This window comes from Astyanax mexicanus, chromosome 12 (genome assembly GCF_023375975.1).
Source record: "Astyanax mexicanus isolate ESR-SI-001 chromosome 12, AstMex3_surface, whole genome shotgun sequence".
Classification (NCBI taxonomy): domain Eukaryota; kingdom Metazoa; phylum Chordata; class Actinopteri; order Characiformes; family Acestrorhamphidae; genus Astyanax; species Astyanax mexicanus.
In genome coordinates this window covers 26,452,872-26,477,049 of record NC_064419.1, presented here as the reverse complement: position 1 = coordinate 26,477,049, position 24,178 = coordinate 26,452,872, and the positions used below count along the sequence as shown (strand labels likewise).

General features: G+C 37.2%; 1 protein-coding gene across 1 annotated transcript in view; it reads right to left on the bottom strand.

Moving 5' to 3' along the window:
• Positions 1–355: 355 nt before the first annotated feature.
• The window catches only part of LOC103035165 (phosphatidylethanolamine-binding protein 4), a 118,215-nt gene continuing 94,392 nt past the window's right edge, over positions 356–24,178 (bottom strand). The window contains exons 6-7 of the mRNA XM_007235480.3: positions 23,430–23,546; positions 356–886 (exon numbers count right to left, since the gene is read on the bottom strand). Of these exons, the coding sequence (XP_007235542.3) occupies positions 795–886; positions 23,430–23,546 (209 nt within the window). The 3' untranslated portion in view covers positions 356–794. The remainder of the gene's footprint in view (positions 887–23,429; positions 23,547–24,178) is intronic.

The window sequence follows — 24,178 nt, the reverse complement described above, 5'->3', positions numbered from 1 at the left end:
ATGTGTGGGCCTGAAATCCACAGAGTTGGCCAAAACCAAACCCTTTTTCTTCTTCTTCTTCTTTAACAGCAGCAGCAGCAGCAGCAACGCTGACCTCAGGGCAGCCTGTCTGCTGCTTTCTGAACTCGACTAGAGGAGACAGGAATGCGGCGCTGCAGTGGTTTTTAAGTGAGAGGTGGATTATGTAAGAGTAGTTTTTAAAAGAGTAGTGGCCACAGCGTGCATGGAATCAGTAGTCATTCGCAGTGAGTGTTTGTGTATCTGTGTGCAACTACTCACCTCTTACATCATTAATGCATGCTAAAAAGCATTAAATATACCAACTCAGACTTCTGCATAAATACATGTTGTGGTCTGGTAGTTTCCGTATTTTTTTATTATTGTCCCTTGAGGCCTAATAATATTTTAGAACCCTATTACTCACTTGCAGAGGAAGTGATGAAAGCACAGGCTAAGTTTTGCCAGTGTGCCTTAAATACATGGGAGGAAAACAAGAATCCAACTATACAAATACACGACTTTCATAACACTAAAATACATTTTAGTCATACTAGGCATTATTAGAATATTATTAGACAGGTTAAATGTTAATCAAACAGCCAATATAAACTAAAAGTACTGTAGAACGGAAATGTAAATATAAAAACGTGTAAGTATACTATGTATCATTTAAAATTATAATTTGAATGAGTCTTCCTATATTGTGTAGCAAACGAAAAAAAAACAAAGAGTACAATATTGGAACAGGTATAACAGTGGTCAGAGGTGAAAAAGAAAAGCCAGTGAGAGTTCATCTAATCCTTATGGTTTTGGGTAAGGAACTGTAGGGAAGCCACAGGACCATCACATCCAAACTTCTGCACAAAAGCTTGTGGGTCCCAGTTCCCTAAAAAGACAAAAAAAAATAGTAAAAACTTTTTACACTAGAAATATCTGTATACACATAAAACATATATGCTTCCACAATTTTCACATCAATTTATGTTTATATTATATAAATTACATTTATAGGGTTTACAATTTTTATTTACCTCAGATGTTCATTCTATTTAAATGCATTTTGATGTGTGCAGAGAAAACTATTTGTAACATTCAAATGAATGTTAAAACTAGCCTCCTGATCTGTTGCAAGTAGCCCAACCTATCTAACATTTACATTCATTCCGATAGTAGCTTAGAAGGAATTTACATTTTATTTGTAGCAGAAATGCATTGGTTACCTGTGGATAAAAACAGTGTATTAATAAATAAATAAATAAATATATAAAAAAATACTTATATAAATATAACTAAGTTGGAAAGTAACTGAACTCTAAGACTTCACACTCAACACCTACATAAATGTTTTACAGGTTCTTTTATATTAATTCTTTTTTTTTTTAAAGATAGTAATCTACATTTACCATTATTTTACTGATTTAACCCTTTGTCAAATTTAACTTGGAATTAATTAAAAAGTTTTACTTCAGTTATTACTGACAACTGAAGATAACAAAAATGGCATGTAATATTTTTCAGACATTTTCTTTTATCAGGGTGATAGCATGTAAAATAAGTACTTGCTTCACCACTGCACATTTATGCATGACTTCTGAAAGTACCATGTGCGTCTGTGAAACCACTGTGGTGTCTATCAGATCAGACTATCAGAGAAAAATCCTTAAGATAGCAATAATTTATTTGATAAATCAATGACCAGGCCTTTGTAAAGACGTTTCTTTTTTTTTTCTTCGGAAAATTGTGTCCTAACCTGAGTTGAAGAATGCAGCATTCTCAATCTAGTGTACACAACTAGTGTATATCAAGGTCAGTATCCACATTATATATGAAGAGTGTATACTGTAGAGTGATAATGCCTGCTTTGCAATGGGGCACTCTTTGACTGCCCATCTTGATAAGTAAGGCCGTTCAAATGTTCACTTTTCACAAGTGGGAGTGTGAAAAAACTTAATCTCTTTGGTTGCAGCTGACCTAGCTTCACAAACAATACGTGTGAATTCACTTTGCATCTCTAGAATCAAAAATAAAATGCCTAATTACATTTTTTTAAATACCAAATACAATATGACCTGATATGAAGCTTGAATACATGTTTCTTGATATGAGCACGCTTATAAGGCAATGCAACATTTTGGGCCCTATTTTAGTGATCTATGGCCTACCAGTCAATTGCAGATAGATTTAGGGCGAGTCAGCCATTTTGCTCTACAGTTCACTGCTCACTTCTTCTGCTAATCAGTAAATGTTGGACGTTGGGTTTCCTGATAATAGTGTTTGTGAAAATGACAGAGAGCTGTTTCATTTGCAGTGTATTGTTGAGCTTCTCTGGGCTGCAAAACACTGTGAGGACATTGTGTCTAAATAAAACACACAGGCTGTTGCAGTGCTGGAGGTGGCAACAGGAGAACGAGGGCTTTTTGGCAAGGCAAGCGGGTAAATACCAGTCACAGCTCCGGCTGCTATGACAATATCTGATTCCCATCACCCCGCTCTACTGTGTCTAACTACATTAACACAGAAGTACACTTGGAACCCAACAGTGCACTGGCAGACCTTTGGAGATTTACAATTAAATATTTACAAATTCATTTGGAGGCAAAAGACCTTACAGCAGGGGATAACAAATACTGAAACTAACCTTATCATACAGCCAGTATGTGAAAATGAAGCATGAAAGAGTTACATCACTTCTGAGAACTGAGAACTGCCAAAATGGTGACTATAACTGATATGGACAAATAATAAACCATTAAACTAAAGCAGATTTAGGAACATGGGAACTTAATGGCATTGACTATATCATTTGTGCTTTTTTTTTTTTTTTTTAAGTTTTTAGAAAAAGGTTAGTTCACGAGTTGGCCATTTTTGCCACAGCAGTGGGCAGTTATCTAGGGTCATCCAAGCTAACAATTTTTGGTTAGTAGAACATTTTTTAAATAGTTGTTAACATTCTCAGGATGATCAATCTTTTTCTGGATGTTCCTAAAACATTTTAATATTATTTGTTTGTAGAATTTCCATGAAAAACTATATGTAGCTTGGTTTGGCTAACGCGCTTGAGCAGCTCACTGTTTTTTTATCCGTAAACAGACTCTGGGTTGAGTGTTACAAGAACTCTTATTTATATTTCAGCCACTGGTTGGTCTTCTCTTTGATAATGTCTCTGTTTTTATTTAATAACTGAAGCAGGAAAACCTTACTTGGGTGCCATACAGGTTGGTTTATGTGCTCAGAAATATAATCAAATATGCACATGAAATGTCCATTTAGCTGAACAAAACATCAGTGTAAGTAAGGCCAGTCTCAGCTTTCCAGAAAAAAATACATCACTTACTGTGTGTTACATTTTTAAGTGTCCCCAGAAATCATTTACAATTGTCACAATTTTGTAAAAATTGTTGTCAATAAAAACTAAATAAAAATTTTTGTGAACAAGAAAAGTAGTGGTTTAGAATGACTACTACTACTACTAATTCAATCTTTTACTGTCTTAAACACTCACACACACACACACACAGATTCTGAAAAGACACATTAGACGGAAATGCAGCAGTGGTGAAAAGGGAAACCCCGTCAGCATACACACAGCACAACACACCACATCCTGGAACGAACAAGGGTGTCTGTGTACGTGCGGTCATTTGTGTATGTTTGTAGGCAAATAGATGTGGGAGAGTGTGTGAATCTAAAAGAAGAAAGGTCACTGAAACTCTCCACTGTAGGCCAGCATTAACAGAGCAGTGATCAAATTTAGTGTTACTCTGTGACCAGTAATGTTATTGTCTTATAGACATCCTGCACAGAAGCACACAGACACCATACTTATATGGGGGTTATATTGGCTCAGTTTGTTTCTGAGTGGGTTTGTACATGTATTGTTCCTGGGACCCAATTAGGCTCCCAACATGGACCCCTTCATTACAGCCAACTTTGTTCTCACATGAGTCCAATCTAGGCCCCTTATGCAGTAAGTATATAACCCAGATAAGATTTGTGTTTAAACCCCTCTGGTCCCGTCCCTGACCCTGCTGGAGTCTATCACTGACATCCATATGAGGGCAGAGCCCACATAACCACAGAAAACAAATCTGGTTCTCAGTTTGGCTGAACTTACAGGCATTACATGGGCATGATATTTGTAGAGGAGCTTTTAAAAGTTGAACCATCTTTAAATGACACTAACCTGAGTATATCATGGATCTTTGATCCTCATCTGTAATGTATGGTCGTAGTATGAAAAGACAGGTTGAGGGAGGTGTGGAAACTTGCTAACCCAATACGCCACTGATGCACAGGGAATTATTTTTCTTCCACACTTTAGTTATTTAATAAAACTCACAGCAAATGTGTTTTGATTACACAATACAGACTGTTTAATTTATATAATGGTGAAAAAAAAGCTAAAAATGATTCAGTGCATCAATTATGAAAAGAATTATGTACAACAATAACAAAATTGATCACAATATGAAAAAAAATATTGTGTTGCCCAGCTGTCATTTTAAGCTGTATATACCTTATAGTATTAGTGTACAATTGGGACACAGCCTATATATTAACAAATAGCTGAATAAATATGGGCCCATTACAAATATATACAAATATTGTCCTTATGTTCCTTTTTTAATAGTTTATTTCTGAAACATTGAAATTGATCTAAAAAACTGTGGTTTTTAATTTTACACTACTGTTTTTGTTATTTTGTTTTATTGATCCATATTTTATTTCAGAAGTTTCTTCAAATATCATGTAAGGTCTTTTGGGTAAGGTAAGTGTATGCGATGAGTGTGTGTGCAGGTCTTCTGTGATTAAGTGTGTGAGATTGAGTAAAGGGATCTGGCATTATGAGGTCAAGTGACCTTCAGGCCTCCGGGTCAGAAGAAAGAAGGAGATAATGTCCCGCCTCTGCACATCCCTATCTGCACCTGACCCTACTTGAGTTGGGGCTCACACACACACACACACACACACCTTCCATGGCTCCACCATACATTCACCAGTGGGGAACACAGACCCCAGAAAGAGGCTTGTATTTGTCTCTAAATTCATTAGATTCAGGTTTTAGTAATCAGTTAATAGAAGAACAAGATTCTGCTGAAGTTTCCAGCTGCAGTGCTGAATCACAATCAATGTGTCAGGACTAAGCTATGCCTGGGTTTAGACTCTGTGACGTCAGCTAAATACAGAGCTAACACTGAGGGGATGAGAGCGTGGGGAGTCTGGAAAGGCTTTCATGCTGTTCATTAGCCAGACATGAACCTATTCTTAACTGTACAGTTGTAGAACAGAGAATAATATTCACACAATAATACCAAATGTACAGTGGTGTGAAAAAGTGTTTGCCTCCTTCATAAATTCATACTTTTTTTGCATGTTGGTCGCTCTTAAATGTTTTGAGTCATCAAACTTTGAATATTAGTAAGAAACAACACAAAGTAAGTACAAAGTAAGCACAAAATGCAGTGTTTATATGAAGGTTTTTATTATTAAGGGAGAAAAAATCCAAACCTACATGGCCTTGTGTTAAAAAGTGTCGGAATTACAATTACAACAGTTCTGCAAAGATGAGTGGAGCCAAAAATCCTCCACAGTGCTGTGAAAGACTAACAGCATTGTTCCTGCTGGTGGAACAACCAGTTATTAGGTTTAGGCGTCAAACACCTTTTTACACAGGGCCATGTAGGTTTGGACTTTTTTCTCCCTTAATCATAAAAAAATATTATTTAAAAACTGCATTTTGTGTTTAATTGTGTTGTATTTGACTAATATTTAAATTAGTTTGATGATCTGAAACATTTAATAGTGACTCTTTTTCACACCACTGTATCTGAACAGACAAGATACACACAGCATGGTTAGTTAACTTTACCTGAGAACCACAAAAGGTGCTTAGGTAGTGATGTGGGATGAAGCCTGGTAATCAGCATGGCAATGCGTTGAAGGTCGGGCATGTTAAAGCTGTGTAATGTATTAACTGCGCTATACGTCCAAATGTTTATGGACACCCCTTCCAATGAAGGCCTTTATCTACTTTAAGTTGCACCCATTGCTGATACACACAGCTTGTCTTCTCCCTGTAGGGAGGTACTGCCATTCTAATAAAAACGACTCTCTGGAGAAGTTAAAATAAACTTATTGGCACCATGCATAATGCCAGATGTGAGCTACAGGAGCATAAAGCTGCCAGATTTGAGCTGTAGAGCAGTGGAACTGTGAAACAATGTTATCTGGAATAATGGTTTTTATTCCAGCACTTCTGGGAGAGTTGGGAAAGAGGTGGGGTGTTGATCATTCAACATCCTGACCTTACAAAAGCTCTTGCTTTATCGCTGAATCGAAATCCTCTTAACAATGCTCCACAATCTAGTAGAAAGTCTTTTCTGGACAATAGAGACAGTTCTAAATTCTGTTTAAAATGCCAGACGAATGGTTTTATATTAAAAAAATGAGTGAGCGGATTACTTTTGAGAATATTTTTGTCCATATAGTGTATATTAATTCACCCGCACAGACAACAACCAACAGACCTAAAAAAAACAACCAATAGACTTCAAATTGATGTTGACACACATTCAAGACACACGAGGCAATAAGTAATATTATCAATTTTAAGCGCAAATTGCCTTTCATTTTGTAGTTTTTTTTTACTTTTTGACATTATTTTAGTCACAAAATCTGCCAGATGTTCTTTACATTTTCTCAGGGCCAATGGAAATGGTCCAAAATGACCTGCCATGAAATCTTTTTACATTGATTTTTAAAGATACAAGATTTTTGTGTTAATATGTATAAATAAATAACAATACAGTTAATGTCCACTGTTTAGGGCCAGTACCTCTTTATTTAAAATCCTGTGGAGGGAAAGCCCCAGAGGTTTAATATGGAAATCATTCACTAGATTAACCTTTATTCTCATGAATGATTTGTAGCCGGCTGGTGACACTCACTTGTCACTGACCACAATAACGATGTCATCATGGAGTCCGAGGGGTGGAGTGGCAGCTAACACCCAGATTTACACACGACTCTAAAAATAGTGTCGGTAGTTTGTGTTTGGGCTAATTTCAGCACAGACAGACACACACTTTCCACTTCCCCGATCTGTCGAGTCATGGAACAGAGCGAGATAGGAAGTGGCTAGTGATGTAGCGCTTTCTTCCTCTCTTCTTCACCGCTAAACCCTCCCTCCCTCTCTCTCTCTTTCTTGCTTCTCAATGCAGGAAGTGACATGCTTGCCTAGATGACAATATGACTTACAAGGTAAAACAGGGTTGAGTGAGGTCACAGGTCTTAGAATGTGTGTACTTAAGCAGGGAATGAGCTTTTATGGTATGAAATCACTATTTGATGCAGATCCTGTTTTTTTTTTGACAATGTATAGACAACTTTAGTCATATGACACATTTTGATGTAAATGTACAGTGTTGTGAAGAAAGCCTGGACATGTAAATATATTACATAAAAGTATTTATCTCAGCAGTAAGAGAGTTTTAGTGTGAAATAAACACAGATACTGGTAAACATAAATAAATAAATACAGTAAATAGTTTTCCTCACTTTGAAAAAAGTATTATTTTGATATTGTAGATATTGTGAACTAGTTTAAAGAACAAAGCTTGGTCTGGATTTCCCCTGAATATCCCCATAGCCAGCATGTGTGTGTTCAATTCTACCACCAGCTCACCACCACCAACGATTTAACATTATTAAGCACTGATTTACCAAACTAGAAATAAACTATGTTGATAACTATAAATAATACTCAGAACTTTGAAACTGTTTTGGAACTGACATATTTTAATGAACACAGCGGTGTAAGATTACTAGTTTATGTATGAATATTTGCTTTCGAATATTATTGTTTTACTAAGTAAGCAAAACCTTAAGACCTGTTTCAAACTTTTCCACAAAATTAACATATTAAATTCACCAGGGGTATCAAATTATATTTGAATTGTGTTGTATGTATGAAATACATAAAACACAATAGTATAATAATAATTATTATTATAAGAAATTAAGAGTTAAATACAATCTAAAAACTTTTAGGAAACATGTAAAGTTCAGCAGAGCCCTAGGCAGTATTTTCTTACTAGAACTGTGTGGTATATCATGGAAATTTTTGTGGGTGTGGCCACTGACTCCACCACCACAAACAAAGCAATGCCCAAAGAAGGAATAAAACCGGGGGTAAATATGGAAGTGAGTTCAACAGTTGGAGAAGACTCAAAGTGACTACAAGACAGACACTGAGCTGCTATTTTTTTTCTGAACAGGTAGATAAGCCAGGTCATTTATCACAATCATTATGTTTGCTTACTAGGGACAGGAATTTTAATTCATTCAAAATTTCAGTGTTCGTATATATTTAACTTCACTTGTATCTGTAAAGTAGAAATTCCAACTCCAGTGCATTTTCGGAGCAGTGGGCTTTTTTTTTTAGTATAACAGACTTGCTTTAGGCTAATGTAGTGAACCGTGCATAAGGCTAACTAGCGAACTGCGGATAAAGTTATATAAAACCTACATGAGCTGGTTCATAACACTGCTTGTCCTGGTAAAAATAATTTAACTCATCTTGCATTCATTCGTGTAGGTTCTCCATTTTTTATTTGACTGCTGTAGCCCTCTTACACATTTGTTCTCATTTCCTACTGATTGCTCTTTTTTTTTTATAATTTTATTTAACATTTTTCTCCATTTTCTCCCAATTTAGCACAGCCAATTACACAAGCCACTCATTTGGACTTCCCCTATCGCTAGTGATGCCCCAACACACCAGGAGGGTGAAGAATAACACATTATTCCTCCGATACATGTGAAATCAGCCACCGCTTCTTTTCTAGGCAGCGCATTTGGAGGAAAGCGCAGCGGCTCGGTTACGATACATCAGCTCACAGACACCCTGTGCTGTGGACATCACCCTATGAGTGATGTGGGGAGAGAGCGCCATCTACCCACCTGGAGGGGGCAGGGCCAATTTTGCTCCCTCTGAACACTGGAAGCTTGATGGCAAAGCTGCATGAGAGGGGGTTCAAACCTGCGACCTCCTGCTTATAGTGGCAACGTTTTAGACCGCTGGACCACTCTACGTCACCGATTGCTCTAATAATAATACCATAATTATTATAAAAAATAATACCACAGGTGATTAAAACTCTTGATTGGAAGTGTAAACAGGGCTGGAAAAATCCATTGATGGAATAACCTGGTCTATATTCAGTATATTCAAGTAGTCAGCTGACCTCATTCTTTCAGCACATACTGTTGCTGAACCTAAACCTGACCAACAGTTAGTGCTTCAGCAGCCGTTCTGTTGGATCAGACCAGACAAGCTAGCCAGCGATACCAACTTGCATCAGGAAACCTTGGGTGCTCAAGAACACCCAAGAAAAACATGATCTGCCTCATGTTTTCTGACCTTATTTGTCTGGTATTAACATTCTGGTTCTTGTCAAAGTGTCTCAGATCTTTATATGACCATTTTTCCTGCTCTCAATACATCAACTTCAAGAACTAAGTGCTCTCTTGCTGCCTAATATGTAGATCCCACGTCAGAGAGGGATATCTCACAGTGAATATTATTCACTTCACCTCATAGTAGGTTTAATGTTCTGGATGATAGGTCTACATACTGGACTCTAGTGTGTGGATATTTCCATGGTAAATGTGTACATATGTTCTATAAGTGGGTGTGGGTTTATGTGCCAGATCACCTGTTGAAATCCTGAAGCACTGCTCTCTCATCCTTCTTGTGTGAAGATGACCTAGTTTGCACCCTGTATGGTAAAGTAACCTTTGTGGGAGGTGTGTATGTGTGTGAGAGAGAAAGCATTCAGGGGTTTTTCAGATGCTAATATAGACCCAGTATGACTCATCAAAACATGGCGGACCACAGTGGCACGCTGCTTTTGCTGCCTACACACTGCTTCCATTCACTTCAGTGAACAGCTTCAACACAAGAGCACAGCTGCTCTTTCAACAATGCCATTAATACTGCAGACGTAGCCTGTATGTCTATCATATGGACTCGTTTAGCAATGGTGTGGAAAAGACACTTGGGTTTAGGACTCAGAAAAAAAGAAAAAAGAATAGCCATAAGAATGCATATTACAGAAAATGAGCATGGCAGAAAATGACATATTCTATTCTTTATTACACTTAGACTTGTGTACTACATTTTAAAAGTTTATAGTATAGTTTAAAGCCTTATATTAGCAGCAGCTGAGGTATGCTACACATTTTGGCTGCTATGTCACTAAAGGATCCTTCATATACAACCAACATTTGTAGAGATTTCAAGGACACAAAACTAATGCAAATGAAAACCAGAAAACATCACCACAAAAACAGAGCGAAAATGGCACAAAGTTTCTGCAACAGAGTTTGTTAAAATGTTAGTTTTATGATAACGATGTGTTAATGTGCAGAAATATGTGATGTTCACTTTTGGCATCACCACAAAGCCTCCTTAGACTGTTCCAAATATGTGACCTATTATTACCATCCACCATTCTGTCCACTGTGGGTAGTAATGCCCTTTTTTGATGTGTTCCCAGGACACACGTGACACTGTGAATCAAGGAATGTGAAATGCCCAATACTAATAATAATAACCATGCCTATAAAAAATGTATATGCTGCTATCCCATGACTTTTGTCACCAAATTCTTGTTTTTGTTCTTTTAAAGATTCAATATTGTACAGCAATTCAGCTTTATAAAAAAAGTTGGTGCCATGACATTCATGCTTGTGTACGATATTGGCCAAAACTGACATTGCAATACTTTGTCTTTTTGCAATATATATTGCATCATCAAAAAATAATTAATTATTAGAAAAAAAAAAGAAATTAAATTGAGTAGGAATGCAAAAAATGTAACATTTTTGTCTGAAATGGACCAAAATTAAACATTTGTTAAAAGGATGGATATGTTATTGTTTGTCTTTCTTTTCATTTGGTTTTAATATATTTACTATTATATTTTGGCCCATCCCTAATTAATGCATACGATCTTCTCTGTTAGTAAAATTTGAACAGTTTTGTTTTGTATTGAGCAGCAAAAAAGTTTTTTTTTACAGTAGGTTAAAAATGATGTCCTAATCCCAGTTATATCAGAGGCATAAAACAAAATTTTAAAGGACAATAGTATTGTTTATTGAAATTATTTCCGAAACAATATATTGTCCAAACAAAAACAGTTATCGTGGCATGCCCACCTGTCAGACAATAGTTATTTGAAACCACGATAGTGCAAGTATGAGGATTGGATAAGTGGGCGCGTTTGCGGCAGTGGGCTGTGCCATTTTCTTGGCATGATGCTACAGAGAGCAACATATCACAGAGCAAATTCTTAGATGGTAGACACAATAACAAGTTATTTAAGTTTTTGAATCCTTTACATTTTTAACTCCTGAATTTACTTACAGAATGTGAGTCAACTGAATGCAAATGTTACTTTAAAAACAAACTGGAACTTCATTGGTACTGTGAGATTAAACATCTTGCCATGTCCAGACGACAACTCAGCCTCAACAGCTGCTTTAACTATGACAGAAATTTCAACCAGACAGGACCCTCCCTTTCCCCAACATAAGGCAATTAGTCAACGAGACCACAGAAGCAGCAAAGGCACAGAGTACATGAGCTCCGGGTGGAGTATTGGGATGAGGCCGCTGGGCTGTGTGATAGAGCCAGGTTTGGCCCTGGCTGCAGTGCTTTTGATTAATGGCTGAATCAGTGGGTGGGAGGGAGTCTCCGATCTGCCCATTACCACACTGCACTGCTGCTAATAGCTTCAATTACAGCATAGTCCCTGCTGCTGAGCTCGCAGGACCAGTGTGCTGTGGATGTGGAGTAGGAAAGGAGTACAGATGTCTGAGGCTCAGAGTGAAACTACTGGAACTTGAATGAACTGGTGGCACATAAAATACTTTGGGCCAATTAAGGCTTCTGAAAAATATCATATGAGTGCGAGAATATGACGATTGTATTTTTTTTTTTTGCCAATGATCTCAGGAATTTTTGAATACATTTAGAGTTTACATGACAAATTTCCATGACATTAACAAGTGCCATTTATCTCTTGTACACAAATCAGTAGACTCTTTGTTGAGTATTCTTAATCATTTAATATGTGCACAGCTGAAATATCTTACCATGCATTTAGTTCTCACTGAGAAATGACTCATTCTGAACAGACTACAGCTCCTGAACTAATGACGTCTCTGGGATTCTCTGCTCCTAAAGTGGAAAAGTGCTGACTTTGAGATGTGCAAGTCTGATTATGGGCTAAACGCCTCCTTTTGAAGTGCTTACACTTCAAAGACCCGCATTATTTCAACATTTGACTCTGACAACATCTAACAGCGGCTCAGCTGCAAGCTCAGAGCTGCAGTGCAAATGCTGTGGGTTCATCAAGGCAATGTACAGGCTGTGTTCGTTTCACCTACAGACTGAAAACAGTTTCACTTGCTTAAAAACTGAAACAAATATTATTCAGCTCTGGAAAAAAATTAAAGATCACTTAAAAATGACAAGTTTCTTTGATTTTTCTTATTAAAAACCTCTGGAATATAATCAAGAGGAAGATGGATGATCACAAGCCATCAAACTAAGCTGAACTGCTTTCATTTTTGCACCAGGAGTGGCATAAAGTTATTCAAAAGCAGTGTGTAAGACTGGTGGAGGAAAACAGGCCAAGATGCAGGAAAACTGTGAGTAAAAACCAGGGTTAATCCACCAAATATTGATTTCTGAACTAAAAAACTTTATGAATATGAACTTGTTTTCTTTGCATTATTTGAGGTCTGAAAGCTCTGCGTCTTTTTTGTTATTTCAACCATTTCTTATTTTCTGCAAATAAATGCTCTAAATTACAATATTTTTATTTAGAATTTGGGAGAAATGTTGTCCATAGTTTATAAAATAAAACAAAAATGTTAATTTTACTCAAATATATACCTATAAATAGCAAAATCAGAGAAACTGATTTAGAAACTGAAATGGTCTCCTTTTTTCAGAGCTATATAAGAAGAATAAACACGGTAAAATGTTATGGCAAACTTTTAATTAAAAATGTATTACATGCTGATCCAGACAGTTTATAAAAATTACTGAGTATATTCTTCTCATGGTAAAAATGTTCCGAGGTTGTGAATAGATTAAGCTTACTACGCATATACAGAGTCACATCAGAATATTATGACCTCCTATTTCTACACCCCCTGTCCATCTCATCATCTCCACGGATTATAGAAACACCCTGTAGTACTAAAACTACAGACATTACACTCACCACCTATTTTAATAACCACATTAAAAAATAATTATAAAATAATTTAAAAACATTATAAAATAAAGTAATTGATGGCAAAAGATGACATTGTAGTTCTACAACTGCAGGCAGTAGTCCTTCTGTTTCTCAGCACACTTTACTCTTCATATAGCTTATTTTACTGTTCTTCCATTCTGTTCTTTAGTGTTCAGACACCCAAAGAGCAGGTATTATTTAGGAAGTGGGTCATTTTTAGCACAGCAGTGACTTAAATTCGTTAAGTCACTAGTCGTTAGTTAAATTCTTGAAAAAAGTTTGTGAAATGACTACATGACAACATTGAAACAAATGAGACATTGCTAGCAAAATGTTGTTGCCAAAAGATCAGCAATTAACAAATTCTCTGGTGAATAAACCATTTCCTCAAGCTGTGCAAGTATGTGTGTGTGTTTTAGCTGAGGAATTTAATTTGGGGTCATATCCTGCACTTGTTTATTTGGAGCTATTAACAGTAGAACAGTAGAGAGAATTTTTGGCCATTGGTCCTTCCTAAATCAAAGGTATTAAAAAGTCTTTATCCTACTATTTAACCTTTAAGAAAGACTTTCTTCTAGATTTTGGATCATTGCCGTAAAGATTTGATTGCATTCATGTAATTGTCAGGATTTTTAATGATCTTCACAGCACCTGTGAATACCATCTGCCCAATTCTTCCCAAAAGTAATGAATGCATCTTGATAAAAATAATTCCACTGCTTTACAACTTAGTGTTGGAGGTCATTATAAGAGTAGGATCATTAGTTTATTAGGATTATTAGAGTAGGGTGAGGGCACATGCAACATTAATCTTTCCAGGCAAACTTAGCAATGCATCATCATGCAGTGCTTCTGTATGTGCCGTGCCTTCTCTCACGATGAAATGCACTTTTCTTTTGCTTCCATTTGTGCTTTCCGACAGCTGCTGCTGTACATTTGGCTGTGGTTAAATATGTTCAGCACTGTTTACTGTTATAAATGGTTACAGACGTTTGTTAGCTCTGCTGTGTTGCTGTGCTAAAAGCTACTCACTATAAATCTTTGGCTGAAAGATGCACTTTCAAGGGGGGGGGGGGGGGGGATATCTGGTTAGTCTCATACATTCTACAAATACATAGAGCTTAAACCAAACCTAGCTTGTGCACACAATGAAGGGAACAACACTGGCTGCAGCCATGGACCAGCTCTGTAGTTATATCTATCGGTTAATCAAGGAACTGTAGCTTCACCTTGTCCAAGAAGTAGCTACAGTAAGCCTTACACAAAGCTGCTGTAATCCATAACTTTTAAAAAGTTTTGACTGCCTCTCAAAATTATCTCCATCGATTTGCATATTTTGTATGAAATACATATAAATAGCCAATTGATCTTTTTTATTCGGCGCTTGGCTTTGAGCATGGTGTCAATAGGTTCATATCAGAATTATTTGCACCAGAGAGTCTTATTCTATTAGCAATACTTCTATACAAGAACAAGACAAGATGTGCATGTGTATTTGCACATCTGTGTCAGAAATGTGTCAGAATGCATTTTAGAATGGGTGTCCAAAAAGATTTGGACACAGTGTACATAGAGAGAACGAGAAAAACAGAGAGAGACAGAGACACAGAAAGAGAGAGAGAGAGAGATGGGCTGTAAGACACAGTTCCAGCTGGCTTCAAAGAGGACACGGGCCTTCGTGTTCTTTTTGCCACCTCCGCCCGCCCATGCCCACGGCCTGTGGAACCCCTGGCACTGAGACAGACGCTAACGCACTCGCGATAGAGGCACTGTGGAGGAGTGGAGGGATTCCCCACCAACACGTCCTCTCGTGTCTACTGAACACGGCCCGCCTCCGTGCCCCCCACTGGCACTTACGTAACCACCAGCTGTCACTGTCCATCCACTGACCCACATTTCACTTCCTACGTCCACATGCACACTCACAGACACTGCCCTGTAGTCTGGGCGCCAGGCCTGTACTTCACCTCTCGGCGTCTGTGTGGACGGCAGATCAAAGCTAGGAGCGCGTCAGTGCTGGAGCTGAAATTGAGTTGAGGGGAAATGGAAATTGACCATTATGTCCGAAACAGACATTAAATACACACACAGTGACCGGGACAGAGACAGAGTGTGTGTTGAAGTCAGCATTGGGGAAGTGGAACATGATCATTAGAAGACTCCACACCCACAGCTGAAGGCTCCAAACGCTCCAATCAGATCAATTAAACAATTAATGTCAAAGCAACATAAAAGATGTGTGGTCACTGACCACACGCAGATGACAAGCACTAATCTCCATATATACTCATTACATGACAGGACTTCCACAACTGCGTATGTCTTAGTTACGGCCTGGAGAAGATAAACCAATTGTGTTTGATCCAAGAGTCGGAAGACAAGCCACAATGATGACACTCACCTGAGCAGCTGCAAAGAAAAAGGCTTATTTTGTTGGACATTTATATTTCAGTATGTAAGATTACTCCAATGACAATAATGGTTCAACTTGAAGCTTTGAGAAATCTGAGGTTTATCACATTTCCTGAAAAGTCCTGCTGATCGCTGACATTCAAATAATATGTTTTGGCCACAATTAGTAAATGAATGTTTGAAGAAATGAGAAGGCAGAATTTACTCTCTACACCTGTTCATGCTTTAGGGTTTTGTTGCAGTCGGTGGTGTTGGCAACATTTTAATGGTGGAGGATTTTTTTTTATTTATTTAAATACCAGCAAATTCTGAAAGCAAATATCACATTTCATACAACAAAGCAGAATATAGAAGGAAAATTGTGTCTCTACAGGCAGAATAAAATCAAGATGGTTTCACCATGGCCCTTATTTAACCCAAATATCATTGAAAGTTTGTGGATAGACAATTGTTTGAAGTATAGCTAATAGTTAAAGTGAAACACGACCACTACCATGTGCACAGAACAAAGAAAAAACTCACTTATTGCTAATATAAAAGAGATTAATTCTCCATCCATGTTGCAAAGTACTTAGTGGCCTCACAGGCCCCTAGCATTTAAACTGATGCCTCTTTTATTTCTTAAATTTTTTTTGTAATAATACTGTATTGTCATTAGCGGTGGAGTAACAAGGCCAGGTCCCCAGCACTGTCCTGAGCAGACGCCTGGGCAGCAAGAGCTACCAGGCACAATGTCCATCCAGTGTGGTGTTTGTCCATGTCACACCAACTTATAGTCCTTTATTTATTTTGTAGGGTTTTTTTTGTCTTAGTGTTAGTAAAGGTGGACCACACTCCTAAGATTATTTTTAAATACTGTCAGATACTAACTAATGTTCTAATATCCCCAATGGAGAACCCTAGGACCTTCAAAGGTTTTCAGAGAAGGCCCAATATTCTCTCACTTTATTATGTTTTGAATAAAAAGAAAATTATTACAATTAGGGCTGTAAAATTGTTTCTTTGTCTTAGTTATTTCAGTTCGTTTTTGTTTTGTAATGGCTACAAATAAAAAGACTGCCTTGCATTTGCATCCTGCCTCTGAATTGTTAGAAATGCATTAATTTTTAGACTGATGTTTTTTTTTACATTACATTTGGCAGACACTTTTGTCCAAAGCGATTTACAATAGTCAAGTACAAAAGTAATAGAAGTTAAACATAGTAAAACATCTTTAGATAGGGCTTAAAGGAGGTCGAATGGAAATAGTGGGATAGAGGAGTGAAGGAGGGGAAGAAGGAGATGAGGTTAGAAGTAGTTAGTGTGTTAGAGGTGTTAGGAGAGTAAATGCTCTTTGAAGGGCTCTGTCTTCAGGAGTTTATTAAAGATAGCGAGAGATTCTCCTGATCTGGTAGTGGAAGGTAGTTTGTTCCACCATTGGGGAACTCTGTATGAGAACAGTCTGGATTGCTTTGTGTGGATTGTGTTTGGTAAAGCGAGGCGATGTTCATTGGAGGAGCGCAGCGGCCGGGAGGTAGTGTAAGCCTTCAGGAGCGAGTGCAGGTAGGAAGGAGCCTGTACTGTCATCACCTTGTAGGCGATTGTAAGAGTTTTGAATTTGATGCGAGCATCAACTGGTAGCCAATGGAGCTCAATAAGCAGTGAACAGACGTGCTGCTGCATTCTGATGTACACATCTTACACTTGAAACTGTTTTAAGTTGATTCGCGAGTACTGTAGAAATATTTCTGGAGCAACAAGAATGTGTCTACATGTGTTTTGGGAATGTCCTGCTATGAATAACTCGTCAAATGTAGCAAGTGCAGTATCTGATGCCATGGGCATTTTTCTCAATGCATGCTACATCCTGCTGCCTTAAAATGAGGACTTTCTGCTTAGTAGAACATCATGCTTTTCATGTCTGAGGAAACAAAGATCAAAGTGTGTGTGTGTTTCAACTTATCAATGTATTCAATGTCAATGATTACAGATTTGTATAACATGAGTCAATGCGCTGCAAAGATGGCCTCATCCACTGAGAACAGGGGGTGTGTACCAAACCACACAGTTCTGCACTAAACAGGGTGTTTAAAAAGATTAACACCAAAAGAAGTGAGAAGTGCATTCAATAATATAGTAATTAAAGTGTAAATATGTGTAATTTGGGATTCAGGTGAGGATTTCTGCATAGAGCAAGTTGAAATAAGAGATAGATTAATCAGTAAAAAATAACTGGTAGGTGCAACCCTAATCGATAATATTTGTTCAGCAACATTTTGTAACTTCTATGAACACGGCCCAATGTTAGGGAAAATGCAAATAAATATTAATAGTTAAAATATATCATGACAAAAATGATCCTAACGTCTTTGCATCCTGGAAATAACATATATCTTGTATGTTTATTTCATTATTAGCACACATTTTTTTAATAACAGTTTAATTATTTAAACTACGATTTAAATGAAAACTACAAATAGGTGTACACTTTTATTTCTAAAGTAAGTTCGTAGTTGGAATTTATTTTTTTCAGGCATACACATTATTTTCTTTCTTCTTACTTTGCATTAAAAGAAAATCCCAAAATAAACTTTGTACAGTATACATGTACACTTTCCCTTATTTTTTCCACTTATTTTTGGATGTCTTTGGGGCTATCAAGGACATCAGATCATTTCCTTCTTTTCTTCAATTGACAAAAATGATCAAATTAACAGTGACTATCTCAGTGGATTAAAAAAAAACTTTAATTTAATTTCCTGACAAGTGAGCGAGAGAGGAAGAGGAAGAGTTTGGCAAAACGTCTGGGTGTTCACCATAAAGCCAAAGGTCACTGGAGGGTGGAGGAGTATTATGAGTGCTAATCAAACTTTTTCTATAGATATAAAAGAAACAACAATAAAACGAAGTCCAGGGGTAAACCTACATTTTTAGAAATGGAACAGATGTTGATATATGTTGTGGGTTTATGTATTTTTGCAATAGTATTTCCCAAGCTTTGGACAGGAAAAGGAGTACAGTTTACATTAGAAGCTGGAAAAAGAAAACAATTACGAAATTAGAATAGATTACAGCTGACAATGTACCCCAATGTGTGCATATGCACTAGCACAGATAGTGACCAGACATGGACATTTCTGTTCAATTCAAATTTGTTAAAGTGGAGCACAGTGGATAAAACTTCAATCACACTTACAGAAGACCAGGACTCACAAACAGGATTTCTTCCTTGGGCAGTTTAGTTAAGTTCAAGCTTTTTATAATTCCCACAATTTCCACAATTCCCATCCACTAGGTACAATTCTTCCTATCATTTAATGCCTTATCTGGAGAGTCAATGTTAGTATATGTTTACTTCTGGTCACATAGCCACATGTTTCAACTTCCACTAAAGCAACATCATTGAACATCTCAACATGCTTGGAGGAGAGCACTAATTACCACCCAGCCATCATTCCCATGTGAGGCATTGTTAGGTGGTTTTAAGGTGGGCATTGGCTCTGATTGGGCTTCCCAAATGGGCTCCATAATTACAGCCCACCTTAAATCTTACATAACTCAATAGGCTACCCATATAGGCTACCCATACAGCACCCAGGAGGCATACCTAAGCACCTAGAACATCCTAAAGAGACAAAAATATTATACATGGTAATTTATTTATTGAGGAAAATTATCCAATATTACATATTTGTAAGGGGCAAAAGTGTGTGAACCTCTAGCATTAGCAGTTAGTTTGAAGGTAAAATTAGAATAATTAGATAAAGCACAAACATCATCATGTACAAACAAAGGAGAGTTCTGAGAAGTTCAGAAAAAGAGCAGTGGAAGCACATCAGGCTTAAAAAGTTAACAAAACCATCTTTAAAGAGTTTGGACTCCACCAACCCACACTCAGACAGATTGTGTACAAATGAAGGAAATTTAAGACCATTGTCAAAAAAAGTTCACTCCAGGAGCATGGCGTGTAATAGGCAGCAAGGTCACAAAGGACCCCAGACTAACTTCTAAACAACTGAAGGCCTCTCTCACTTCGGCTAATGTTCATGAGTCCTGTTATTTATGCAGAAATAGACATTTCTAAAAGTTCTTAAACTTTCAAGCAGTGTAGTGTCACTACAGTGTTATTACCCAGTCTGGAAAGGGCCAACAGCAGTAGTCCACTAGCGAAATATTCAGATTAATGACAAAAAAAACTAATTTCCAAAAGGTTTATTGCAATAAAAATGTAAGCAAACAAACAAACAAAAAAAAAAAACGTGTCAAAGCACATTCTGCTTCCACACTTCTATCCTACATCAAACAGCCTTCACATTAATAGAGCAGGATTGTCTGCTGACAAGGCTGTCAGAACTTCATACAGAGTGTGGGGTGTGTCTGACAGTGGGCCTCCACTGGTGAATTAAGGACTCACTCAGATATCTGAAACAGTCAGTGGCAGCAGTGCTGAGTGGAACAGACAGGAGCATACACCCCTACTTCAGACTGGGCCACAGACCTCACACCGGGGGGGGGGGGGGGGGGGAGCATAAGGAGAGTGAGTGGAACAGGAAGTGAGAAAACAATCACACTTCAGTGGGATCTGGGAAGCTTTCATGTCGGAGCCTTGAGAGTATACTTTACTTTTTTTGATTAATACAACTCAACTCATCTCAAAAAGTATTAGATTGTCCTTCAGGCAACAAGCGTCCTGTGAGCACTGATGTAGCTGATGGATATAGCAAGTGGATGAGCAGCACTAACTGTGCAGCAGCAGATTCAGATTCATTCTGTCTTTGACTTTACTTTATCTACAAGATGGAACAGCTAGATAGCAGTTTCTAATAGAGTGGACAGTGAGTGAACACAGTGTTTAAAAACTCCAGCAGGTGGTCCTGTGGGGTCCTGACGATTGAAAAAGAGGATAATAAAGAAGGAAACAGAATGACTACAACCTGTAAGTTTAGAGCTGCAAAGTTCTCCTATATGGTAAGCAGAGATGAAAATGGACAATGAGTACAGAAACAAGGATATAATATTATTAATAATAATATTTTGACTTAACTATTATTATTGTGTAAGAGGAGGACTAGTAAAATATTCAACTTAAAATAGCTGATTTTATTCATTAGACGGAATGTCCACAAACATTTGGACACATAGCAATGTGTGTATGCAAGACACACCGCCGCTGTGCTAAAATCTCAGGTGCTCACTCTTCCTTTCTCTCTCATTCACTCGGTCTCTGTCTGTCCCTTTCTCTTACTCGCTCTGTCTGTCCCTCTCTCTCACTCTCTCTTTCTCTCTCATTCGCTCAGTCTCTGTCTGTCCCTCTCTCTCACTCACTCTGTATCTCACTCTCTCTTTTTCTCTCTCACTCACTCTGTATCTCACTCTCTCCCTTTCTCTCTCATTTGCTCGGTCTCTGTCTGTCCCTCTCTCTCACTCTCTCTTTCTCTCTCATTCGCTCAGTCTCTGTCTGTCCCTCTCTCTCACTCACTCTGTATCTCACTCTCTCTTTTTCTCTCTCACTCACTCTGTATCTCACTCTCTCCCTTTCTCTCTCATTTGCTCGGTCTCTGTCTGTCCCTCTCTCTCACTCTCTCTTTCTCTCTCATTCGCTCAGTCTCTGTCTGTCCCCTTCTCTCTCTCTCGCTCTGTCTGTATTATAATACAGTGAAAAGTATCTAGTCTACTTGACCTAACCCACACTACACCTTTCCACCTTTTCACCTCTCCACCCTTCAATAATACAGGAAACAAGCAGCATAATACATTTTAAGTGATTAACACTACTTATATAATTTACTTTAATTTTGTCAATGTAATGCTGACATTTTTCAAAAAGAACTCTTAAAACTGAAATGCATAAAGCAATATGCGTATTATATATAAATATTTGTATGTTTTGGTTACAATTTGGAAAAAAGGTATTGAAAAAAGAGAAAGAAATACAGAGATTTCTTATTGTTGGCAAAACCCAAAAACAAGCATACCTTTTTACTGTGTAGACAGGAATAGAATCAAATGGAAGATTGACTGATTGATTAATTACAGTTTATGTTCTCATTAAACATGTAGTCTTTGACTGTAAGTCAGTAATGGTGATTAGGTAATCAATTTAAAATAGTACACCACACACGATAAGTCACCTTTACAGCATATAATACTGTATGACACTGATATCATTTTCTGTCATCAGTTTCTTTGTATTATTTCTGACTTTATAATGGCTGATTAAATACTTGGTGAGTGTTTGCACATACAGTATAACGCACAGTACAGACTATCGCTGGATACTTTTGTTAGACTTTCAACTCTGTGTTTATTTCAATGTGATCAATCAATCAGGTATAAATGCTAAATTATAGTGTAATTATTTATAATAAGTGCGTGGTGGAAATGGCAGTGTCTAGCTCGGTGGTAGTTGGCATTGCATGTTGTACAGCTAATTACATGTTATGTTGAAAGGTAAGATGGAGATATTTTCAGGTCAATTTCAAACAGGTGGCTGTGTGTGTGTGTGTGTAAGAGAGAGAGAGAGAAAGCATTGTACAAAACTGTGTGAGTGTTTCGTGTTGTGAGCCACTCTATGTATATGGGCAACGCCATGAACACTAATATGGTCCTGAATTTTGACTTAATTTTTTGAAACTGAAACATATAAGAGATTAAAACTTATATATTATTATTATTTTTTTATATATATTATTTATATTTTATTTATAATTTAGTCATATTTAAATTGTGACAAAGCAGAGTTTCAGTGCTACACTCAATATTGGCTCCAAAGATTGAGATTTTTATGACACTTTAAATCAATAATGTTAATGTTTGCACAACTTAATAGCAGAAATGGAATGTCTGGTACATCTGGTAATCACTATCAGGTAGGGGTGCGCCATATTGTATTGTACGCAATAATATCGCCAACATTATTAAAGATCGTGAACGATATTGTACCTTAAAATATTGGGCCATATCACCCACCCTTCATTATCACATCAGGGTACAACTTTTTTGCTGTTTTTTAGAAAAAGAAATATTCCCACTGTTCTCATTTCCCATTATATATCTACTAGAGACAGACTTTATCTGTCCAGTATCATTTATTTTCCTTTAATCCTGGATATATGGAGATCTACAGAGTGCATTTTTAGTATGACATTCTGGATCACTGACTTCTGTTACAAATTTGATAAAATTCTTGTATTTTTTAATATCTCAGTTAGGTGTGTGCCATATATCGTATGCAATAAATTGTAATTTTCATTTTTTTTGCAGTAGTGTATTCTTGAAATCATTTTTTTAATTTAGTGTTTTGTAATATCGGCAAGAATATAGTTATCTCTAAAATACCATGAAATATTGTGATGTTTTTTAGGGCTATATCGCCCACCCCTACTATCAGGCCTCGCTCAAACTTTGATAATTCAAGTCGACTTGCCATGAGCACCCTGGTGAGTGTTAAACTGCACTTACAAGACATATACTAATGCATGTGTGAGCGTTCCCAGTCTATTCCTAGGGGGGTTACACTTCATGACCGATGTACATACTGCTATCCCATTTGGCATGTCACTGTATGTGTACCTTAGCCAGATTTTAAAATAAAAAAATCTTGTTGCAATCATTTTTTGCAATGTATTTTTATATAACACATATTTTTTTTACTACTCAAATCTATTGTGACTTCTGACCATACAATTTACCTGTGAGAGAGTTTGTCTTGGCCTTTTTACTTACCAAGTGACTTCTTCTCTTGCTCACTGAGAGTAAGGACCTGATCTGTGGGTTGTTCGTAGAGGAGGAACTGGTAGCGGTGGAACCCAGTGTGTTGGGGTGGTGTGGGACGAGTGTAATCTACAAACAGAAGAGAAAAAGTCCCAGACCTGCGTCACATGACATTAACCAGTAGGGGTGTAAATATCTGCCCTCACAAAGATTATAAATAAATGCCTTGGAAAATCAAGCATTTTTTAAATGTAGTTCAGCTTAATTTACCACATTCAGATTAAATATTTTATTTTAGGCTATGTTGACACAACAGGTGAAAGTAGCCCAAATTAAATTTGTAAAAACATTTTGCACTGTACACATGATGCTTCACGTGAAGATTCGGTTTCATTCTAGCCAGAATCACAGGCGCTACACAGAGTTCTAGGTTACTTTAAAAAGGGGATATATGTCACTCATGGACACTACTTTGATACATTTTAAGTTTTCGTTTTCCTCTGATTCTGTATCTGATTCTTAATTTCATTAAAAACACTAAGCAGTTGTTACAGGAGTATATCAATTTTACTGGAACAGAAACAATACCCCAAATAAACCCTTAATTACCACTGGTGTCCAATTTTTCTTCTCATCACAGCCTTCTTTTCCTTGCCATTGATGTAAAAGTCACATTAATTCTGATCTTCCTGTTAAGACAGAGTACATGCTGTAAACTGCATATGTAGCATATTGTTGTACATTGTAGAAATGGCACAAAT